At 36.8% G+C, this 25935-nt stretch overlaps 1 protein-coding gene and 1 pseudogene across 2 annotated transcripts in view; both read left to right on the top strand.

Annotated features, from left to right (window-relative positions):
* The window catches only part of ZCWPW2 (zinc finger CW-type and PWWP domain containing 2), a 143622-nt gene that overhangs the window by 45677 nt on the left and 72010 nt on the right, over positions 1-25935 (top strand). For both annotated transcript variants that reach the window (XM_023207231.2, XM_023207230.2), the window contains exons 3-4: positions 762-1106; positions 15936-16095. In XM_023207231.2, the coding sequence (XP_023062999.2) occupies positions 762-1106; positions 15936-16095 (505 nt within the window). The remainder of the gene's footprint in view (positions 1-761; positions 1107-15935; positions 16096-25935) is intronic.
* LOC111539417 lies at positions 24724-25097 on the top strand (annotated as a pseudogene).

Genomic DNA, 25935 nt, shown 5'->3' with positions numbered 1-25935 from the left:
TTAAAATTTTTCTAACAAAAAAGCTCTGAGAAATTTAATTAATAATGAATAAAAGCTGAAACTATATTAGAAAGAGATTAATTTTTTAAAAATCTTGCATTTTTGTATGTTGAAATATTTTGCTGCATTTGATTTCCTGAGACAGAAGAAGAAAAGGATCATGTAGTCATGCTGTATATATACTCAAGAGGCAGTACAAACTAATGGGTAAGATCACAAACTTAGAATCAAACTGCCGGCATTTAAATTCCAGCTCTACTGTGTATCAGCTCCAGGACCTGAGACAAATTGCTTTACATTTCTTAGCTTCAGTTTTGTCTGTAAAAATGGGTCTAATAAGGTTGTTGGGAAGACTATATAAGCCATGTGTATAAAGCACTTAGAATAATACCTGGTGCCTAGTCAGCATTCAATAAGGCTTAGCTGTTATCATGGGAAAATATACTTGTTATATACCAGACATGTGCTATATATTAGGTTAATAGAAACTATAGTCAACCTCTGCTCCTCTTTGGTTCCATCATATTTTTCTTATTTTTCATTTTGGTGCATTTTATGCTCAGAGTGATCGTTGTTTCTATTTTGTTCCTTTGTTTCTGGTTAGGTGGAAACAATGTGTTCAACATATGTAGTCTTTGTAGGATAGAGAGGGGATGGTAACAGAAGGTATCAAAGAGGAATTTCTCTGATTTTGGTTTGAATTTTCTCTCCTTATACTCTTGAATCCTCATTCTGTTATTTTCCTCTTTCTTATTTTCCAGATTAAATGCCTTAATGGATAAAGAAAAATTGGATGGTAAGATTGAATATTGTAACTGTGCAATGGATTCCTCAGTGGAAAACATGTATGTAAACAAAGTGTGGGTTCAATGTGAGAATGAAAATTGTTTGAAATGGAGATTGTTGTCAAGTGAGGATGCAGCCAAAGTTGATCATGATGAACCATGGTACTGCTTCATGAACACTGATTCAAGATATAATAACTGCTCAATTTCTGAAGAAGACTTCCCTGAAGAGTCTCAGCTTCATCAGTGTGGATTTAAGATTGTCTATTCACAGCTCCCTCTTGGAAGCCTGGTTTTGGTAAAATTACAGAATTGGCCAAGGTAAGGTTTGTGTTGTTTTATAACTTTTGAGGTATAGTCTTGCCAGGTTTATGAATATTAAAAATCTTTTTGAAGATTCAACATTTTTCTTTTGTCTACATGTTTCTTGATTTCTTATCATTGTTCTTTTCTACACTTCTTTGGATTTTTTTTTTCTAGCTTTTTAAATGGGAAAGTTAGGTAACTGAATTCAAATCTTATTTTCTTCCCAATATAGGCACTTAAAGCTATAAATTTCTCTTCAAGTAGTGTTGTAGCTTCATCATACAAATTTTGATATACTATGTTTTATTATTCATTTTGAAATATTTACTGATTGTCGTTTCCTTTTTGAAATGGGTTATTTAGAAGTGTGTCTTTAAATTACCAAATATTGGGGAATTTTAATGTATCTTATTGCATTCTAATTTAAATCTGTTATAATCAGTTCCACTGATTCTTATTGTATGGCCCACCATACCTTCTTGTGGCATATATTATTGATGTTTCATGGTCATTTGAAAAGAATGTATTCTGTAATTGTTGCCTAGATACCTAAAATATTTTTTCTTTAGATTTATGTTGATTTATTATATTCCAATATTTCCCATTCTGGGTTGGTTTTCCCAAGTATGCAGTGTGCACTTTCAGCATATAACTTCAAGTCTTATTTTTAGCTGAGGTTTATTAAATTATAACCTATTATATTTGTTGTATTGCATTGCTTTGATTTTCTTATTTTAGGATTTTGATATTACTTATGGTGGATGTTTGTCCGTCTTTTGTATTACCTTTTCTTGAACTGTGTTTATCTTTTCAATTTTTTAAAATTTCTTTTTTTTTTCTGAAGGTATATAAATTGCTTTTGTGTTTCTTCTGGTTTAGTCTTTTTTGTCAAAATCACAAAAAACAATTTCATTAATTATGTTTCTTCTCTTTTCAAATCTTTTTCTTTTAATTGTAATTTTAGGTTCAGGGATACATATGCAGGTTTGTTGTATAGGTACACTTGTTTGATGGGGGTTTGTGGTAAAGATTATTTCATCACCCAGGTATTAAACCTAGTATTCCTTAGTATTTTTCCTAATCCTCTCCTTCCTCCCACCTTCCACCCTCTGGTAGGCCCTAGTGTCTGTTATTCCCTTCTACATGTCCATGTGTTCTCATCATCAAATCTTTTTCTCTAATCACTTACTTTATTTTTTTTTAGTTTTTCTAATTATAATTTATGTTGCTTTTTTTCATTACTTGCATTATTTTCTTAATTTCTATTAACTCAATTTGAACTTTCGGGTACAATTTTGATCTTTGTAAGGCCATGCCTCTGTGATAAGCTTTCACTTTTTGGTAGGGTATTTACCATAACATCTTTATATTAGATTCTACTATAATCTTTTCTTCTTGAGTACTTTTATATGAAATGGCTTCTTATTTGTTCAGAAGGCAAGAGGGAGTAATACATTTTTTTCAGTTCATTTTCTCTCTGTTCAGATTGGTTTATTTCTATTGTTCTCTTTTTAAGTTCACTGATTCTTTTTTCTATTATATTCATACTGTATTGAAAGTATCCATTGAGCTTTTAAAAATATTGTATTTTCAATTCTAAAATGTTCATTTGGTTCTTTATATTTCCTGTTTGTTTACTAGGCTTTATATTCTTTTCATTTTGGATCTTATTTAAACCTGTTTAGCAGGCTGCTTTTGCTACTACATCAGCAGGATATGTGGGAGCACCTCTTTGTTACTCCCACATGGGAGTAAGAGTCGAGGTTCTCCACTCAGCCTCTATTGATTTCCAAGGGAGGGAAGGGTGCCTCAATTCCACTGGGCGGAGGAGAGAGTTCAAGCTCCCCACTCACAACCCTAGCTAGTAGGGGTAGGATGAACTTTTCATTGTTGCCAGGTGAACTTCATTGGCACCATAGCGGGAGGGTCTTGTTAACACTGGAAGGTGGTAAAAGTCTCAGCTTCCAGCTAAGCCTTTTCTGCCACCACCTGAGCAGGAAGGGTCCTCCATTATTACTGGGTGATTTGCAGTCCGGGCTCACCACTGGCCTTTGGTATCGGGGTAAATGTGGAGGCCATATATTTTCCATGACGTTTTTCTGGGATAAAGCAGTTATTCTGTATAAGTTTTCTGTCTTGCTAGGCTCCCCCTATCCTGGTCCTGTGGCTAAAAAGAGCAGGCTTCACTGGAGATTTTTTGTTTGTCTGGTTGTATTCACTGGTGTTTCTGGGTTGCTGACTTCTTCAGTACCCAGCTGAGGAATATAAAGTGGCAAGAAACTCACTGCCATGTCATTCCTCAAGTCACTATCTGATAGCTAAATAAATAAATGATAGCTAGTCTATCATTTTCTCTTTGACTTTGAGAATCTTTTTATGTTTTTTTCATATATAACACGCAGATTTTTTGATAGAAGGAGAAATACAAAGAAATGAATCTACTTCTTCTTGTTGAGAACCATACGTTGGAGAATAGTTTGTTTGTTTGTTTGTTTTTTAGCTTTCCCCCCTACTTCAAAGTTCCAGAGCCCTTATTTTATTGTTTTCTCAAAGTATCAAAAATATGGCCTGTGTTCTTAAATTTCCTAGGTTTTTCTCTCCCCCTTGTTTATTTTTAAATTTTTAACATTTACATTTTTATTTATTTTAATTAATTGACTTTATTTAGGTTTGCAGAAAAATTGAATGGAAAGTATGGAGAGTTTCCCCATGTCCCCTTCTCCCTCTGACATCCACGGTTGCCCCACCATCAACATCCCACACTGGTGTGGTACATTTGTTATAATCTATGAAATAGCATTCACTCATCATTATCAATAAAGTCCATAGTTTACATTAGGATTCATTCTTTGTGTTATATATTCTGTGGGTTTTAACAAATGTATAATGACATGTATCCACCATTATAGTTTATACAGAATAGTTTTATTGGCCTAAAAATTCTCTGTGTTTCTCCTATTTACCCTTCCATTCATCCAAACTCTTGGTGACCATTTATCTTTTTACCATCTTCATAGTATTATCTTTTCTAGAATGCCATATAGTTGGGATTGTATAGTATTTAGCCTTTTCAGACTATCTTCTTTTTTTAGTAATATGCATTTACATGTCTTCCATGTCCTTTTATGGCTTGATTACCCCTTTATTTTTGCAACTGAATAATATTCCATTGTCTATACGTAGGACAACTTATCTATCCATTCACCTACTGAAGGATATCTTGGTTACTTCCAAGTTTTGGCAATTATGAATAAAGCTTCTGTACATCCATGTGCAGGCTTCTATGTGGACCTGTTTTCAGTTCCTTTGGGTAAATACCAAGAAGTGCAATTGCTGGCAGTATGCTATGAGTATGTGTGTTGTTGTTTGTTTTTTAAGAAAATGCTAAACTGTCTTCCAAAGTGGCTGTATTATTTTGCATTCCCAACAATGTTGCTTCACCTCCCTGCCCGCATTTGGTGTCACCTGGATTTTGGCCATTTTAACAGGTGTGTAGTGGTATTTCATTGTTTTAATTTGTATTTTCCTAAGGACATATGCTTTTGAATATCTTTTTATATGCTTATTTGCCATCTTGTATATCTTCTTTGGTAGGGTGCCTGTTCAGATTTTTTGCCCATTTTAAAATCTGGTTGTTCATTTTCTTATTGTAAAGTTTGAAGAGGTCTTTGTATATTTTGGATATCACAGTCTTATCAGATATATATTTTGCAAATATTTTCTCCCACTCTGTGGCTTGTCATCTTATTCTTTTGACAGTGACTTTTGCGGAGCAGATTTTTTTTATTTTAATGAACTCCACTTTATCATTCTTTTCTGTCATGGTTGGTGCCTTTGATGTTATATCCCCACTTTTATTTGTATCTTCTTTTTCCTTTGTTTCTTATTGATCCTGTCCTCTTCAGTTTAGATTTTGCTCCTAGTAGTTTCTCATTCTGTGAACTTTTTTTTTAAATTTAATATAATTTAATTTTTTTTTGAGACGGAATCTCGCTCTGTCGCCCAGGCTGGAGTGCAGTGGCGCAATCTGGGTTCACTGCAAGGTCCGCCTCCCGGGTTCATGCCATTCTCCTGCCTCAGCCTCCCGAGTAACTGGGACTACAGGCACCTGCCACTACACCCGGCTAATTTTTTGTATTTTTAGTAGAAACAGGGTTTTGCCATGTTAGCCAGGATGGTCTCGATCTCCTGACCTCATGATCTGCCTGCCTTGGCCTCCCAAAGTGCTGGGATTACAGGTGTGAGCCACTGTGCCCGGCCCCTGTGAGCTTTTATCCTGGAATGGATCTTGGTTGGTTGGTTCATAGGGCCCACACTTTTCCAACACTTTCAGATTTTGTTGCAATCCATCTCACAGTTTTGGCTGCTGTTCTTAGTTCAACTTGCTGCACTTTCCTGTAAATGCTTGTTGCAAGTTTGAAGTCCTCATTCCTTCTCCTCCCACCCTCCTTCCTCTCAAATAGATGCTAATATTATGTGGGGGTCATATAATTTTTAGTAGTTTGTGCCCATTTGCTCCTATTTTGGTGTTCATGTGGGTAGCTTACCACTTAGTTTCATTATAGGTGGTGTGCGTCAGGTTTGGTTTTGCTACTGTAGTTGCCCTACCTGTATTTATGGGGAAATGTCAGGATATTCTAAAACTATACCACCATTACTGCTATCTTTCCAGAATCCCTTACTATTTTACATTGCATTTTTCAACATAACATTCTTAAATATATATTCTAGCTCACTACCTTGTTTTCATTCATGTTCAACTATTCTCCATGAAGAAAATAGGATTTTGGCTTTCATAGAGAGAGTATGGTGGTCTTATTCCCGCCCCCCACCCCCCGACACACACACAGAGCCTTTAAATCAATACCTAGATGTATGTTCTTGCTCTATCACTTATGGTTATGGCTGAATTACATTCCCTCAAAATTCATATGTTGAAGTCTCTAACCCCCAGTACCTCAGAATGTGACCATATTTGCAGATATGATTCTTAGAGAGGTAATTAAATGAAAATGAGACCAAAGTAAGATGGACCCTAATCCAATATGACTGGCCTCCTTATAAGAAGAGGAGATTAGAACCCAAGACGTGCACAGAAGAAAGACCATGTAAGGACACAGCAAGAAGGTGGACGTCTGTAAGCCAAGGAGAGGGGTTTCAGAAGAAACCAAACATGTCAACGTATTAGTCTTAGATATTAATCCCCCACAACTATGAAAAAATAAATTTCTGTTGTTTAAGCCACCCAGTCTGTGGTATTTTGTTATAGCAGCCCTAGCAAAGTAATGTGCTTACTATCTTTGCACATGTGGGAAATCTAGAAAAATGTGGCCTTTTGTTACTGAGGGCTTTTCTGAAGATCAAATGTGATAATGTTGTTTAAAAATTATATTGTTAATCGGCTTCCATGTAATAATTTAGGAGGGATATCAAGAGGAAATAGTTACGTAAGAAAAAATGTTTTAAAAGACATGAATATGAACACTGATTTTATGAGAACTTATGAAGGTATTTGTAGTCCCACATAATTTTTCTTATTTCTAATTAACATTTTGGAAGCACAGTGTTTGTTTTCTCTAAGGAAAATTCTAAAGTTTTAATTCTAGCTCAAAAAAAAAAAATGATTTTTTTTTATCACTGTGTCTGAAATACTGTGTTAGAAATTTGATTAAAACTTTTCTTTTGAAGTGTTGTGCTGGTCACTGAGGCTTAAGACTTAAAAATGAAACATGTTTTACCCCCGTCCCTCAATTATCTCTAATCTATGATTAGGGACATCAAAATGCCCAAAAAATACAGCTCTATCTACCTTCTTATTTACTGGAGAGTAGAATGCATCTGACTAAGTTGTCACATATATTCCTCTTTATAAACTAAGTTGAGCACACAAAATACAGATTAAGGAACTCAAATCTACTTATATTGCTTATTCAGTAGCACAAATATATAGAAAGATAATAACAGGATAAATTACAATAGGAAAATATAAAGATAGAATTAACCTACTAGAAACAAATATTAGTTCTTAATTAAGCAATGTCATAGATGTTGGAAGTTCCAAGTAGAAAAATTAGCTGCTGGCCCCAGAGATACCTAGTGGTGTAGCATTATCTGCGTCAATTCTCTTTAGCCTGTGGCCTTACGTGTAGCTTCTAAGGCTCAGAAACTCAATCTTGTCAACATATCAGAATTATTCTTTCTCAAAAAAGTTCATTCTCCATAATAAAGCTAGCTAGAGACTGACACAGAATCTAGAACTGCTTTATATCTATATAATAAAAACAAATAATTGTCAAGAGAATAGCACTTTCTTTTCCTATGTGCAGATTCCAGGAAGAATCAAATTATAACAGTTATATCTACTTCTACATTCTGGCACAGCATATATTTATGTACTTATAAAAATATATATATAGGCCAGGTGCAGTGACTCATGCCTGTAATCCCAGCACTTTGGGAGGTCAAGGCAGGAGGATCACCTGAGGTTGGGAGTTCAAGACCAGCCTGACCAGCATGGAGAAACCCTGTCTCTACCAAAATTTCAAAATTAGCTGGGCATGGTGGTGCATACCTGTAATCAAGCAACTCTGGAGGCTGAGGCAGGAGAATCGCTTGAACCCGGGAGGCAGAGGTTGCAGTGAGCCAAGATAGCCCTATTGCACTCCAGCCTGGGCAACAAGAGCAAAACGCCATCTCAAAAAAATTATATATATATGTGTGTGTGTGTGTGTGTGTGTGTGTGTGTGTGTATGTAACATTTTGCCTTTGGGTTGTGCCTTCATATACTAGGATATGGAAACATCTGCATGTGCTAGAAAGATAAAACTCTCCACAGTGTTTAAGCAGCCTTGTTTTTAAGAAAATTGATCATACACTATTGTATTTGGCTAGAAAGAGTCTGGACTCTTTAGAGAAAAAAATGGTGCATATCTCAATTCAGGAAGACATATTGTGAAGCAGAAACTAGGCTCTGTTACGGTAACTACTTCAGGAATATTTACACAGATATTTGACAAAGCTCTGTCAAAAATATGAAAATTAATTTTTAGAAAATATATTTGCATTCTATTATAGTCCAGTTTGGTAATAAAATATGGCTTTAAGTTAACAAAGCAATCAAGTGATACTTTTTAGACACAGTATATAAATTGATAAATTGAGATTTCTACTAGATCCTTTTAGTATTATAAATTATTAATTGATTACTTTTCATTTGCATTATTTTGCATATGAATTAATATACTCATAATGTGTGTGTCTGAAAGGAAAACTTCCCTTTTCCATCAGCCCCTGCAATTAGGTACAGTCCAGAGATTTCTTGGCAAATATAACATTTAGTCATGATTCTAACTCATCCATTTTGTTTCCAACAGTTTAGGGAAAAGCCCCAAGTAAAGTTTGCTCTCCACTTATATATCCAAACCAGTATTTAAACATGAAGTCATGTATTTCTAATTGGCTGTGTGGCACCTGAAACCATGATTAAACTTCAACTTCTATGGGGGCAATAATTATCTTATTAAAGATCATTTCTGCTGGATAACAAATATGTAAAACATGAATTTTTTCCTGATACATTGGCATTCCCTTGAGCTTACTGGTCCTGTCAAAATTTGCCCTTTCCTGTAATGGATTTCAATGACTGGTATTTATTTGATTTTGTTGCATTTGTGCATTTTACTTCTCACCACCCACAGATTCTAAAATTGATCATACACTTTTCTTGTAATTCTGATAACTTTCCATTGGGTTGCCCACTCTTCTCCCTTTCCATCATTAAATCTCCTGATAATTTCTCATCTTCAGAATTTCTCATCCCAGTAAAAGGAAAAATAGAGAAATGGAAGTGCAGAATGCATTATCATGGTTGACAGTGTCTGAACTCAGAATGAGGTCAGCATAAGGGCAAAAAGTGGACATCAGCTTTCTTCAAACACCTCAAGTCGGAAAAGATGATGAATGTAGGAGATGAGGAGAAGTAATCGTGTTTTCTACATCTATTGTCTCTGCTCAGCTTTTCCTTTAGTTTAGCACATTCATTTTTAACTGTGATATACAGACTAAGAGTCAAACAATTTCCCTCTGTCTCATGAAGAAATACTGAAGTGCCCCATTTATTTGGACATGTGACAATAGCTTTCACAATTTGTTTTTAGATTGGCATGCAAGATTTTCTATGATTTAATATGTTTAAATATGAACAGAAGCTTTCTCTTTCATTAGCATCTAATTCTTTTTGAGAGTCATCTCTGTTTTTATTTATATTTATAAAGTAATAATTTAAAATGAATACTCTTAGACCCAATAGTGATGTGATTTATCAAAGACTATCAAAATAGCCACTCATGTTATACGTAATAACTGCAAAATACTTCCCACTTTTATGACTTAAGTTTGATAAATCTTGAGACGATTTTATGCTACTTTTAATTTGATATTTCTTGACAATAATCCTTTGAGAAATTTTAAATCACCAACTATTAAATATAAACCTCTTACATTTTACAGTTTTAACACTGTAATGTAACAATTACAGATTGGTTGCTTTTAAAATAGATGTTAATTAGGTTGAAAGACCCATTGTTCCTAAATTTCTGTTAAGTTGGGTTCTCCATTGTTGCTGCCATGGAGTCTCCATTTCTGCTTCTTAGTGAGATCTTCCTTCTAGTGGACTCCTTCAGAAATGTAAATTTCCAATGTAAGTTTACAAGGTAAACTCTGCTCAAGTTTGTTCTTAAAGACAGCCTAATAACAGTCACCAAACAATGAGATACTGTGGTGTGAACCTGATAATAACCAGATAGTCTTCTTCATTGAGGTCCTGAGGCTACAACTGACTTTCTGTTATCACTTAGAGTTCTTTTAACATATTAGGCTTCTTTGGGTTCCAGACAGTTGGAAACAATGTGTAATGCTCTAGATCGTCCTCTTCTAAAACCTATGACTGCCAGGTAGTCCTCTACCTGTGCTTTCCCTAACTCAGAGGCACAAGAGCCACAGGACTCTGCTCAGCCTCCAGGGAGCAACTGAACATCTACTTCATTCTGACATTCCACCATCTCTATTGATTGTGCACCCACGTAACCACCGCCTGGCAGTAGAGTTGGGACTCGTCAACTTCCTAGAATCTGAATTTTTATGTCACTAAATACCAAGCATGAAATATTTTTATTAATTTACATTGTTTTGTTAATTATGATTAGTAATGATATGGTTTGGCTCTGTAACTCACCAGAATCTCATCTTGAATTGTAATCTGAACTGTAATCCCCATGTGTTGGGGGCGGGACCTTGTGGGAGGTAATTAGAATATGGGAGCAGTTCCCCATGGTGTTCTCATGATACTGAGTGAGATATCATGAGATCCAATGGTTTTATAAGGGACTCCCCCGCCCCCAACTTCACTTGGCACTATTCTCACTTCTCTCTCCTGCTGCCATATGAAGAAGGATGTGTTTGCTTTCCTTTCTGTCATGATTGTATGTTTCCTGAGGCCTCCCCAACCCTGTGGAACTGTGAGTCAATTTAACCTCTTTCCTTTATAAATTACCCAGTCTTGGGTATTTCTTCATAGCAGCGTGAGAACAGATTAATACAGGAAATTGATACCACACAGCTGCCTTGGCAGCTTACATGTGGTGTTGGGCCTGCAGGTACACAGAAATAAAGAATTGAAGTTTCAGAACCTCCACCTAGAGTTCAGAGGATGTATGGAAATGCCTGGATGTCCAGGCAGAAGTTTGCTTCAGGGACAGAGCCTTCATGGGAGAACCTCTGCTACGAGAGTGCGGAAGGGAAATGTGTGGTTGGAGCCCCCACACAGAGTCCCCACTGAGGCACTGCCTAGTGGAGCTGTGAGCAAAGGGTCACCTTCTACCAAACCCCAGAATGGTAGATCCACTGACAGCTTGCACTGTGCAACTGGAAAAGCCACAGACACTCAATGGCATCCTGTTAAAGAAGCTGGGAGGGGGACTGTACCCTGCACAGCCACAGGATGGAGCTGCCCAAGGCTGTGGGAACCCACCTCTTGCATCAGTGTAACCTGGATGTGAGACATGGAGTCAAAGGAGATAATTTCAAAGCTTTATGGTTTGACTGCCCCACTGGAGGGGCCTGTAGCCCCTTCATTTTGGCCAATTTCTTCGATTTGGAATGGGTGTATTTACCCAATGCCTGTACTAATATTGTATCTAAAGAGTAGCTAATTTGCTTTTGATTTTACAGGCTTGTAGACAGAAGGGACTTGCCTTGTCTTAGATGCGACTTTGGACTTGGAATTTTGGGTTAATGCTGGAATGAATTAACACTTTGGAGGACTGTTGGAAGGGCTGATTGTGTTTTGTAATGTGAGGGCATGAGATTTGGGAGGGGCCAGTGGCAGAATGATATGGTTTGACTCTGTATCCCCACCCAAATCGTATCTTGAATTGTAATCTGAATTGTAATTTCCACAGGTTGGGGGTGGGACCTTGTGGGAGGTGATTAGATCATGGGGCAGGTCCTCTATGCTCTTCTCATGATACTAGGTAAGTTCTCATGAGATTTGGTGGTTTTATAAGGAGCTTTCCCCCCTTCACTTGGCACTTCTTTCAGTTCTCTGTCCTGCTTCCATGTGAAGAAGGACATGTTTGCTACCCCTTCAGCCACGAGTGTAAGTTTCCTAAGGCCTCCCCAGTCATGTGGAACTGTGAGTCAATTACATTTCTTTCCTTTATAAATTACCCAGTCTCAGGCAGTTCTTTATAGCAGCATGAGAATGAACTAATATAAGTAATAAATGTTTTTATTTGGTTATGGGTTGTTTAGATTTATTATTTTATAACTTTGATATCAATTGATAATTTAACAGATTAATAATCTATAGACCTCAAATTCAAGCAATTTATGGATATTTTATTTTTGTGATTTCAGATTCTTTGTATACCTTCTTTAGATTTTAAAATTATCTAAATAATTTAGTTTACAAATAGTTACCTTAATGAAGCAAATATATCTTGTATCATTCTTTCTCCTCTCAGTTGTAGCAAACATCTTACATATATATGATTGCATTTGTTTGCTAGGGCTGCCATAACAAAATGCCACAGATTGGGTGGCTTAAACAACAAAAATTTATTTTCTCAGTTCTGGAGGCTAGAAATCCTGAGATTACAGTGTCTGCAGGATTATTATTCTTATTTTTGAGACTATCTTCTTGGCTTGCAGATGGCTATTTTCTTGCTGTGTCCTAATATGGTCTTCCTTCTGTGCATGTCTGTCTTCACTTCTTCTCCTTATAAGGAGACCAGTCATATTGGATTAGGGCCCACCCTAATGAACTCATTTTACTTCATTACCTTTTTTAAGGCTCTCTGTTCAAATATGACCACATCTGAGGTTAGGACTTCAACATACAAATTTGGGGGTGTGGGAAGGACAAAATTCAGCCCATAATGATGTCACTTTACAATTTTTTAACTTGCCAAAACCTAAAAATGTGTAAAGTATATGTTTGTTTGAACTTTATAGCAACACAGTGAGGAGCTAGTTACAGTGAGGTCTAGATACCTGCTTGGTGCCTGTATTGGTTTGTTCTCATGCTGCTAATAAAGACATACTTGAGACTGGGTAATTTATAAAGAGAAGAGGTTTAATTGACTCACAGTTCAGCATGGCTGGGGAGGCCTCAGGGAACTTACAATCATGGCGGAAGGGGAAGCAAACACATCCTTCTTCACATGGTGGCAGCAAGGAGAAGTGCTGAGCAAAGAGGGAAAAGCCCCTTATAAAACCATCAGATCTCATGAGAATTCACTCACTATCACAAGAACAGCAGCATGGTAGTAACCGCCCTCGTGGCACAATTACCTCCCACCAGGTCCCTCCTATGACATGTGGGGATTATGGGAATTACAATTCAAGATGATATTTGGGTGGGGACACAAGGCCTAACCATATTAGTGCCTCTTGTCTGGTTCATGGCAAAACCAGAGAAAAATGTTGCCAGTCAGAGACTTGAGCATGTGTTGGTCTTTGCTGTACCGCTAGGAAATGTTGGAAAAAATCTAAGCATTCTGTGTCTCAGATCACTGGGCTATAACATGTTGGGACATATGAAAGGTAAAGGGGTACAGGATTTGGGATTATGAACATCATTATCTAACTGGGACTTTACAGTGCTGCAAAGTGAAGTAGCACTTGACAGCTGTACAGATTTCTGAATGGTTTGGTATATTAGATATGCATATTTTATACCTTGATCTGTAAAACTGTACATTCCTTAATCATAGCTTGCTGACCTTATTTGCTGCCTTCCCTTCCTGCTTTATTCTCTGAACAGTAGGTCAGAGTGTAGAATGATTGGTTAATTTTTTAACACTTAGTTGATATGTAAGTGCAATTTTGCCATGGATAGTTTTAGCCTAATAATTTACATTGTACTAAATACAAGATGATAATTTTGATTTCAGATTTGTAGTTTTTAAAATAAAAAGTCAATTTTTTAATACATTAATACTAAGTATTTAAGAAATTATAGACCTAATATGTATGTAAGATAAATAAAATACCTAGCTATAGTTACAATGTATTATCTGAATGAAAAAAATAGGTATTCCTGAGATGAACTCATCTGTATCTTTTTCAGTTTTATTTCACTGAAAGCACACCATCATTCTATGCTTGGTCTTGATATAGTAGCAATCCTTATTGATCAAACATCTGATAAGAAAGGCCTTTTGTTATTTTAGTAACTTTACTCTTTTGACTATCGTATAAGATAATCCTCATCAAATTGATTTTATCATAGAGCTGGAGAAAACCTTCAGAGATCATATGGTTGCCCCACTTCAATAAGCAAAGCACATTCTTACACACACACACACACACACACACACAAACACACATACCCCTACACTATATACCACACATACTTTGGTACACTTTACCAAATGATTGTTTAGGCTCTTAACCAGCAAGGAAATGGAATTTATGGGGCTGAATATTCCATCTTTGGGCTAATTATTCTTAAGTATTTTTCTTTTTTTCCTTTCTTGAGTTGAATATAGCCTCCCTATAGTTTCCCTTCCTTTGGTACTGATCCTGCTTCTGAGCCATGACTATGATCTAGTGTAGTGGAAAACATTTGGGCTTTGGCATTAGAAAGTCCTTTTTCAAACTGTGTTTTCACCTTTTATTAACAGTCTTCTTAAGAAAGTTACAGAATAGCTCCAAGACTCAGTTTTCATTTAAATGAAGAAAATAGGCCAGGCCCGGTGGCTCACACCTGTAATCCCAGCACTTTGGGAGGTCGAGGCGGGTGGATCACTTGAGGTCAGGAGTTTGAGACCAGCCTGACCAACATGGTGAAACTTCATCTCTACTAATTAGCCGAGCATGGTGGCGGGCACCTGTAATCCCAGTAACTTGGGAGACTGAGGCTGGAGAATTGCTTGAACCCGGGAGACGGAGGCTGCAGTGAGCCAAGATCACACCACTGGACTCCAGCCTGGGTGACAGAGCGAGACTCCCTCTAAAAAAAAAAAACAAAAACAACAACAAAAAAAAACAAAAACAAAAACTTCATCAGGTTGGTGGGAGGAACATAATCAAAACCTCAAAGGAGTGCTGGGAACACTGGCACCGTTAACTTGCCTCTTCCAATTACACCCCAGTTTTTTTTGGACCGCTTTTAAATATCTGTGGTATTCCTCCTCAGTTTCTCTTATAATAGCCTTGAATCAATTTTCATTTTACTGTTTAAATTACAGAAATTATTTTTAAAATATTGAGCAAATATATTACTTAAAAATTCTAATTTTCTTAGCACTAAATTTGTTTTTGTTTACATTCACAATCAGGAATTTTTACAGTTATGATGTACCCATAAATTTTTAGTTTATTTCAAACTTCCTTTTAAACAGAACATGATAAACCAAATAAAATGAATAACTTCTTAGGTGTGAGTTTTCTCACTTCAGAAGTTTTTCAGGACTATTCTCTAATTTCCTGTTCAGACTCCATATAGAAATATTATTTCAGTTTTTGCTTATCAGGGGTGTTAATGACAGGAGCTCTCTGCTGCATATTATGAAATAGAAAAACCAAATAAAACAAAAAAGGTTGAAGAGTAGAATGGGCAAAAGTGGGAAATGAAGACCAAAGAGAAAAATGAAACATATCAAGAAATTTGTGGAGGTTTATGTCATGGAAGAACGTATCTCTAAATGTTTGTTTTTAACAAAGAATAAATTTTATTTTCAATGTTGAGGATTTTTGAACAATGTGGTCACCTGGCAGTGCAGCAGATGGAGGAAGGAGACAGGATGGAACTGCTGAGCTCTATTTCTGCTTTTCCCACAGTAGTTTGACTCCACAGCATTATCAAAGCCTGAGCTACCTGAGCTTGACAGACCTGGCTCAGGAAGCACCAGCTCTCTCCTACTCCATCAGAAACCGTACTTACTGGGTTAACATTTTGCTAATTAATCATTCAATTGTTTAGAGTTAATTCAGCTCACCTGAATTTGATGAATCCTTTTTTTTCTTTTTGAATCTTTTCTATCATCAGTGCCTAAATATCTGTTGTTTTCCCTGGAGATCATTCTTTTGCTTTATAATTCTTTCCTTATGTCTTATCTATATCTTAAACTTGTGACTATTTCAAAGCTTTCTATAACTATAAAACACAACTTATTACTTGTATCAAACAAATATCCTAACTTTGAAAGATATAAGTAGGAATATATGTTTTGTGAAAAGTCATTAAAATTCAAAGGAGGAAGTTAGTATGTGATTGATTCATGTGTTGATGTCTGCCTTTTTAAAAGCATCAAAATAATTACAAATATTTTCTTTTGAAAGTTGGCCAGGGATACTTTGCCCTGACCGTTTTAAAGGGAAATACGTGACCTATGACCCAGATGGAAATGTTGAAGAGTATCACATAGAATTCCTGGGCGATCCTCATTCAAGATCATGGATAAAGGCAACCTTCGTTGGACATTATAGTATCACATTAAAGGTAGGTACAGTAACATCAAAACTTTATTCTTCTTGCAGTTATTTTTAATTATGGTAATTTTTATCTTTGATCATAAAATACAATTATTTGCTTTTAGATTTATATAAATAAATAATGTATGCTGTTTATTTAATTGAAATATTTGTATTTTTAGTGTTTTTCTCAAAGAAAGTATGGACAAAAAATAGTTGTGGGAGTTTTAAATTTTATTTTTCTAATGGTAATATAATAAAAATCAACTGAATACTTTATGTGATTGCCTTTTGAAACAATTTTAAGACTATAATTTGGGAATTTTTACATTTTCTTGAGAAGAGGAGACTGTTATAGCCATAGCTCACAGGAAAAATTAATTATGGGTTGCAACCAGCTTTTCAATTTCAAATGGAATATTTCATTTATACTAGCTCCTTTGGTATCTTTTCGACTCTTTCTAAACTTTAAATCTCACACTACACTTTATGGATAGACTATTAGGTTAGTGCAAAAGTAACTGCGATTTTGCCATTACTTTTAAACCAACCTAATAGTTTCTCAAATTGATGAGAATAGGTAAACTGGACCTATTTCCAAGTATTTGGTTTAATAAGTATAAACCAATTAAATGACCTGTGTTTATATTCTAATACTGAAACTTTTCATCTGCAAATCATGCTTTCATTAAAACTTGATAAAAAGTAGATGTCAGAAATGTGGATACCTTTTACTTTATTTTAGTATTTTCTGTTTTTTCTTTTTTTTGCAATGGGCAGCCTTGAATTACTGGGCTCAGGTGCTCCTCCTGCCTCAGTCTCCCAAGTAGCTAAGTCTACAAGCACACACTACTGCGTCCAGCTGGATTTTTTTTGTTTTGTTAATAGTGAGATATGTACGTATTTAGAAATACAAATAAGTATATATACGTGTTTAAAACATGCAATTTAATCCACAGTAAAATTAAATCTTTAAATATTAGGGATAATTTTAAATGGGCTTTTACTATATCTTTGGCAAATATATAGTAAAAACTATGTATTTTTTACTATTTTGTATGGTATTTTATACTATTCAGTTTGAAGCAGGTAAGAGGGGAGGCTGTTTTTGTGAAAACATTTAAGTATGGAATAACACCATATAAATCAATTTCATGCTAGTTGTGATCCAGTCATCTTTACATGAGGCATCTGCTCTGATGATTTGAATGTGCTCCTAGATATTTCTGCTGGCAATCACAGAAGACAGGATAGAATATTCCATCTGGGCCTCTTTATAAAGGATAGGGGAATCTTTTAGCTGCTCATGAAGCTGACCTTAGAATCTTAGCTCGGGATAGCTGAGATTTCCCTTCCTTTGAAGATGGAGATTGTATCGACTCCAATTTACACTCTATGGCCTAGAATTCCCAGGGATTTAATCTTTTATGGTCCTTTCCACTTTGGAGCTCCTGTATCCTCAAATACTATCTCTATACTGCATCACATTGATCCAGATATTAAATACATGCCCCCGACTTCAGAAAAAAGACAGGACCACTTACACAAAAAGTAATGTATAGTTAAACAATGTAGAGTTTTAAAAATATTTTCTAGAGGAGAAGTATGTAAATTGTACATATTGTCTGATCACTTTTTCTAAAACCAGATGAAGAATGATAGTCATGTATAATTTTCACTGGTTATAACTGATTAAATCTTACTTCATACACTATTTCAACATCATTTCCCTCTAAATTAATTCTTAGAAGGACTCAGTGTTGGTCTCTGCTGCTGGCAAATTGGGCACTCAGCAGTGGCTGTAGCCAAGTCAGCCTTGGTAAGTGGAAGTCTATGTTGCTGAGTCCATGCATAACCTCCATCCCTGCCACAATGGCCACTTTGTTCATGGGCCCGTTGGGTGATGACAAGGATGACTGAGAAAGAGGCTGAGTGGTGTCCACAGAACGGGGTCATCCTATCCACTTGATTATTGAAATCCTCCTCTTCTGGGGTCACCTATTGGTGAGCACTCACATGGGGTACAAATATCTTCACAGTTTTTGACCACTCAGAGAGGTCCATCCACATACCTCTTCCCCACATTTCTTTATTACCAATTTTCCAGTCATGCTTCTTCCAGGTCCCTGACCATCCAGCCAAACCACTGGCTACAGCTCTTGAATCACTGTATAATCACACATCTGTAGATTTCTCCTTCCATGCAAAGTGCACAACCAGGTGCACTGCTTGAAGTTTTGCCTACTGGGAAGATTACCCTTCACAGCTTTGCTTCAGGGATGTCCTAGAAAGGGGCTGTAGTGCTGCAGCTGTCCACTTTTGAGTGTGGTGCCTGCATATCATGCAGAACCATCTCTTCTTCTGTCAGCTGATCACGGGGAATTCATCATGAGGCCATTGGTTCAGGCTGGGGTAGAGAAGGCAGGGTGACAGGAGTGGAGACGGTGGGAATTTGAGACTTACTTGTCTCAAATGTAACTTACTTGTGCCTTCAGGACCTGCTTGAGCCCGATCACATATACCACTTCCATTTGATGGTGGAATGGTGCTGTGCACAGCCCAGTTTATGGCTAGATGGGTCAGAAAGCACCCAGTTCATGATAGGCAGTTCAAGTCACATGGGGACTTGCTAATCCATAGTCAAATGTTCAGTTTCCACCAAAGCCCAGTAACAGGCCAAGAGCTGTCTCTCAAAAGGAGAGTAGTTATGTGCAGAAGATGACAGGGCCTTGCTCCAAAATCCTGGAGGTCTCCACTGTGATTTACCTATTTGGGCCTGCCAAAGGCTCCAGACAGCATCCTTACCTGCCACTGACACTTCAAGCAACATTGGATCTGCTGGGTCATATGGCCCAAGTGACAGAACAGTTTGCACAGCAGCCTGGACCTGTTGCATAGCCTTCTCCTGTTCTGGACCACACTCAAAACTGGCAGCCTTTTGGGTCACTCAATAAATGCACCAGAGTAACACACCCAAATGAGGAATGTGTTGACTCCAAAATCCAAATAAACCCATTAGGTATTGTGCCTCTTTCTTGGTTGTAGGAGAGTCCAAATGCAGCAACTTATCCTTCCCTTTAGAAGGAATATCTCAACAAGCCCCACACCACTGGACTCCTAGAAATTTTGCTGAGGTAGAAGTTCCCTGAATTTTAGTTGGATTTATTTCCCATCCTCTGGCATGCAAATGTCTCACCAATAAGTCCAGTGTGTTTGCTACTTCTTCCTCACTGGATCCAGTCAGCATAATGTCATCAATGCAGTGGACCAGTGTGATACCTCATGGAAGTGAAAAGCGATCAAGGTCTCTCTGAATAAGATTACAACACAAAGCTGGACAGTGGATATACCCCTGAGGTAGGACAGTAAAAGTATATTGCTGGCCTTGCCACCTGAAGGAAAATTGCTTCTGGTGGGCCTTATGGACGGGAATGGAGAAAAAGGCATTTGCCAAATCAGTGGCTGCATATCAGGTACCAAGAAATGTGTTAATTTGCTCAAGCAATGAAACCACATCTGGTACAGCAGCTGCAATTTGAATCACCACTTGTTTACACATATGATAATCCACTGTCATTCTCCAAGATCCATCTGTTTTCTACACAGGCCAAATGGGAGAGTCGAATGGGGATGTGGTGGGAATCACCTCCCCTGCATCCTTCACTTCCTTGATGGTGGCATTGATCTCCACAGTCCCTCCAGAGATGCGATATTGTGTTTGATTTACTATTTCTCTAGTTAGAGGCAGCTCTAATGGCTTCTATTTTGCCCTTCCCACCATTATAGCCCTCACCCTACCAGTCAGGGAGCCAGTGTGGGGTTCTGCCCGCTGCTACATATGTCTGTGCCAATTATGCAATCTGGCACTGGGGAAATGACCACAGAATGAGTCCAGGGACCTACTGGACCCACTGTAAGTCAGACCTGAGCTAAAACTCCATTAATTACCTGACCTCCATATGCCCCTACTTTAACTGGAGGACCACAATGACATTTTGGGTCCTCTGGAATCAACGTCAGCTCAGAGCCAGTGTCCAGTAGTCCCTGAAATTTCTGATCATTTCCCGTTCCCCAGTGCACAGTTACCTGGGGGAAAGCCCAGAGGTCTCCTTGGGGATGTATGGGAGAAAGATTCACTGCATAAATTGTTGGTAATGTAGTGGGGTCCTTCCTCAAGGTGACCCGGCCTCCCCTTCATTCAAGTAGTTCTGGGTCTGTAAACTGGATCAAGTCTGGAAATTGATTGAGGGGGTGTGTTTCTCTGTTTTTCCAATTGAAATTAGTCTTTTGTCCATTCAACCTAGTTTTCTGCTTGTATAAATTAAGTAGGAATGCAGTAGGTTTCGTATCAGTTTCACTTCTAGGAACATTGTGATTAACTAGCCAATACCAGTGGGCTCTACACAAGTCAGACTATTCTGATTGCTGCTTTGCCTCTGCTGTCCATTACAGTAGATATGCCCACCTTGCCTTTAATGGTTGAGTGTCACCACTTGGCCCCTGCCACCTCAGGATCCAATTATTCTCATTATTTTTAAATTTTGTAGTCGAGTGACCATGGTTCCCACTGTTAGATCTGACATACAGAGAAGAGCAATTACAGGGCTCCTCAAAATTGCAGATGCTGCCCTCACAAGTCTGTTTTGCAAGGCATTGGTCGAGGGTGTATCTTCTGGACCCTCCCAGCTAGGATAAGTAGGTCTAAGTGACTAATCCACTCCACCATCCCAATCTCCCTAACCCTTTGGACCCCTTCCTCTACATTGAACCAAAGAAGATTAGGCATTTCCAGCTGCTCACAGTGAACCATCTTTTAATCCATGTTTCATGTGACCAAGCAAATAAACTGTTAGAACCTTTTTTTAACTCCCCAAGCTACAACATTAAAAGCAGAGTCCCTACTTAATGGGCCCAAGTCAATAAATTCAGCCTGATCCAATTCTGTCTTCCTTCCACCATTATCCCACACCATTAATATCCATTTTTATGCCTGTTCACCAGATTTCTGTTTATATAAATTAGAGAACTCAAACAGCCCTTTTTGAGTGTAGCACACCTACTCATGCTCACACTCTCAACCTCACCTCTAGGGGTGAGGACTTTAGTCTAGTTATAGGTCTAGAAGATGGCATGAGTGTTGAGGGTGGCTCCTGAGGAGAATCAACATTATTTTGCCTGGCAGCTGCCTCAGGGGAAGCCATCACTGTTGCCACAGGCAATGCGGGTTTATCTCCTCAGACAAAGGCAGAAAGGCTGATGGCAGCATTGGTCGAGGAGGGGAAGCTGCCACTACAGAGTTTACAAATCCAGTGTCCCCAGCTTCATCAGGGTCCTCCCACATGTCCCCATTCCACAATGCAGGGTCCCATTCTTTTCCAATCAATGCACTCACTTTTAGAGTAGACACCTGGTGAGGCTGTACATGCACCTTTCGTTGCAGATCAGCCACTCGCATGGTAAGAGCTTGTGTCTGTTTTCCACAATTTCAGCTCTTCTTCTACAGGAGATAAGACTCTCACTCAGGGCAATCTTAGCAGATTTGCGGCTTAGTATCTGCTTCTTCTGAAGCCGAGAGTTAGAATCCCTGTATTCATCTTTTGCTTTCATCACTTTGTCCACTGAACTTAGGAGCAACCAACCAGCTTCATTATATTCCTTGGTTCTTCACATATGGTCAAATGTATTATGTACAGAGTCACTAAATTCCTTGCCTCTCATGGGCAGTGAATCAGGAGTGCCAAATGCATTTATTTGGCTAACTCCGTAAAAAGTTCACACCATGGAGTATCAGTGTTTTCTATACTATTAGAAGTAGAGTCCTTAGCATTTTGGGGTCTATCATATTAAGCAGCCAACTCCAGAAACCCCCAAACCAACAAAAGAACTCCATCCTTAATATTCTATTCCCCTAGAACCATGCCTGGTACCCAAATCTGTATTAGGGTTCTCTAGAGGGATAGAACTAATAGGATATATATATATATATCCTATTAGTGTGTGTATATATCCTATTTGTGTGTGTATATATGTATGTGTGTGTGTGTGTATATATCCTATTAGTGTGTGTGTGTATGTATGTGTGTGTGTGTGTGTGTGTGTATATATATATATATATGAGTTTATTAAGTATTAACTCACCACTTGAGTTACAGAGTGAGGCCCTAACATTATTAGTCTAAAAGCTCGTATATGTAACTTTGGCTTGTAACTCCATATTTTGTTTTCTGCATAACTTAAGAGACTGATGCTCTTCAAAGAATTATTAGTTTATATTCTGGACAAACAACATATAAAGATGAAATTTCATGACAACAACTAAAAGAGGCAGGGATGAAGCTGTTAAAGGAGCAGAATTTGTGTATGTTGTGGAAGATAAGCTGGTATAAATTCAAATTAAAGTGTTATAACTTAAGGATGTAATCCTCGTGTTAAACATAAAGAAAACAGCTATAGAATATATGCACAAGGAAATGAGAAAGGAATTTAAATGTTTCAGTATGAAAAATTAAATATAAAAGATGCCAGTAAGGCAAGAAATGAGGAACAAAAAGCTGAAAGGCATATAGAAACAAATAACAAAATGACAGAAATAAGTCCCTTATTAGAATTATTTAAATGGATTAAACTCCCCAATCAAAAGACACAGATTAATAGAATGAATAAAAAGACATGATCTTACTATCTGCTCTCTAACAAGAGACTCATTTTAGATCCAAAGACACAAATAGGCTGAAAGTGAAACAATGAGAAAAGATGTTCCGTGCAAATAGTAACCAAAAGAGAACGGGGTGGCTATACTAATAAACAAACATAATAACAAAATAAACATAAATGTTATAAGAAACAAAGGATACAACAACAATTAAAATAAGGATATTTTAATGAATAAGATGTTCTCAATATTGTGAGAAGATATAACTATTATAAACATGCATCTGTTAAAAGATTATTAAACCATATGAAGCAAAATCTTCCAGAATTGAAAGGAGAAATGGACAGTTCAACAATAATAGTTGGAGACTTAATAACCCATTCTCAGTAATGGATAGACCGCTAGGCAGAAGATAAGTAAAGAAATAGAGGACTCAAATAACACAGTAAACCAAATAGATTTAACAGACATGTACAAAACACTCTACCCAACAAGAATAGTATACACTTTTTCTCAAGTTCACATGGAACATTTTCTACAACAGATGACATGATGGACCACAAATTAAGTCTCAAGAGATTTTTAAAAGACAGATATAATACAGAGTATTATCTCGGACCACAATGAAATGAAGGTAGAAATAATAAGAGGTAAAATTAGAATTTGTGGGAATTAAACACACCCCAAGACAACCAATGCATCAAAGAAAAAATTATAAGGGAAACAGGCTAACACTTAGAGATGAATGAAACACATCTTAGATAAAACAAAAACACAGGACACTAAAACTTATGGTATGCAATGAAAGCAGTACTAAGGGAAAAATTTATACCTACAAACACTTATTGAAAAACAAGAAATATTTCAAATCAGCAACCTAACTTTACAACTTAGAGGACCAGAAAAATAAAAACTAAATCCAAAGCTACTAGAAGGAAGGAAATAATAAAGATAAGAGCAGAGATAAGATATATAATAGAAAAACAATAGAGAAAATCAATGAAAACAGAAGTTGGTTCTTTGAGAAGATCAATAAAACTGTCAAACCTTTAGGTAGATGTACTAAGAATTAAAGAGAAAAGACTCAAATTACTAAAGTCAGAAATAAAGCAGGGACATTACTACCAATTCTACATAAATAAAAATGACTATAAGAGCATACTGTGGATAGTTATACGCAAAAAATTGGATAACCTAGATGAAATTGATAAATTCCTAGAAACACAAAATCTAGCAAAACTAAAGCATGAAGAAATAGAAAACCTGAGTAGACCTGTAACTAGTAATGAGATTGAATTAGTAATCCAAAATCTCCCCACAATAAAGAATACTGGACATGATGGCTTCACTTTGAAGTCTACCAAACACTTAAAGAACAAATACTGATCCTTCAAATCCTACTTTTCCAAAAACCTGGATAGGAGGGCACACTTTCTAACTCATTTTATAAGGCCAACATTACTCTGGTACAAAAGGCAGATTGAAACACTGCAAAGAAAGAAAACTATAGGCCAGTATTCCTTATTTACATTGATGCAAAAAGTCAACAAAATACTGACAAGCCCATTTCAGCAGAATAGTAAAATAATTATACACTATGGCAAAATAGGATTTATCTTGGAATGTAAGAACAGTTCAATATATAAAAATCAACGAATGTAATATACCACATTACCAGAATGAAGGAAAAAAATCATTAATTAATTAATCATTTCTACATTAATTAATTAATGTACAAAAAGGATTTGACAAGATTCAACAACATTTCATGATTAAAAAAAAAATAGGAATGGAAGGCTACTATCTCAACATAATAAAAGCCATATAATGAAAACTCATGGAAAACATTATATTCAAAGATGAAGAATTAAAATATTTTCTTCTGAGATGAGGAACAAGGCACAGATGCCAACTTTCACCATTCTATTCAACATAGTTCTGAAAGTTCTAGCCAGAGAAATTAGGCAAGAAAAAAAAGACGTAAAAGATATCTAGCTTCCAGGGATGTTGTCAAGAGGCACTCAGAATGGACCAGGATTTGACATACATCGTAGGGTTTCCTACAATACAACCACTAATAAAACTAGGCTGTCCTGAATCCCTGGTAATAGAATTGTTTACCTTTATACAAAGAAGGTTGGGAAAGCACCGAATCTGCATGTGGTGTATGCCCAGGCAGACTTAGAGGGGTTCGTGCTGTAAGGCCTAAATTTCTTATGCGATTGTCCAAAACAAAGAAACATGTCAGCAGGCCCTATGGTATTTCCATGTGTACTAAATGTTTTCATGACAGGATCAAGTGTGCTTTCCTTATTGAGGAGCAGAAAATTGTTGTGAAATTGTTTAAGGTACAAGCACAGAGTCAGAAAGCTAAATAAAAAAATGAAGCCTTTTTTAAGTAACAAAAATTAAAAGTCTTTAAAAAAAGATCCAAATTGGACAGAAAGAAGTAAAATTATCTTTCTTTGCAGATGATATGATCTTATGAGTAGAAAACCTTAAAGATTCCACACAAAAAAAATTAGAACCAATAAGTGAATTCAACAAAGCAGCAGAAACACGCAGAAATTTAGTTGCATTTCCATACACTAAGAATGCCAAAAGATAATTATAAAAATGACTCCATTTACAATGGCATCAAAAAGAATAAACTACCTGAGAATTAACCAAGAAGATCAAATACTTGTACAATGAAAACTACAAAACATTGGTGAACAAAGTTAAAGAAGATATAAATAGATAGATAGAAACATGTTCCATGTTCACAGATTGGAACTTACTATTGTTAAAATGTTAATACTGACCGGATGTGGTGGCTCATGCCTGTAATCCCAGCATTTTGGAAGGCTGAGGAGGATGTAACACTTGGGGCCAGGAGTTCGAACCAGCTTGGCCACCATGGAAAAACCCCATCTCTACTACAAATACAAAAATTAGCTAGGCATGTTGGCGCATGCCTATAATACCAGCTACTCGAGTGGCTGAAGCATGAGAATCGCTTGAATCCGGGAGGCAGAGGTTGCAGTGAGCTGAGATTGTGCCACTACACTCCAGCCTGGGCTATGGAGTGAGACTCTGTCTCCAAAAAAAAAAAAAAAAAAAAAAAAAAAAAAGTCAATACTACCCAAAGCAATGTACAGAGTCAATGCAATCCCTATTAAAATCCTAATGATATTTTTGCATGAATAGCAAAACCCATCCTAAATTTATTTGGAA

The sequence above is a fragment of the Piliocolobus tephrosceles genome, chromosome 2 (assembly GCF_002776525.5).
Source record: "Piliocolobus tephrosceles isolate RC106 chromosome 2, ASM277652v3, whole genome shotgun sequence".
Classification (NCBI taxonomy): Eukaryota; Metazoa; Chordata; class Mammalia; order Primates; family Cercopithecidae; genus Piliocolobus; species Piliocolobus tephrosceles.
The sequence above is the reverse complement of the archived record's forward strand: the minus strand, read 5'-3'. Positions and strand labels throughout refer to the sequence as shown.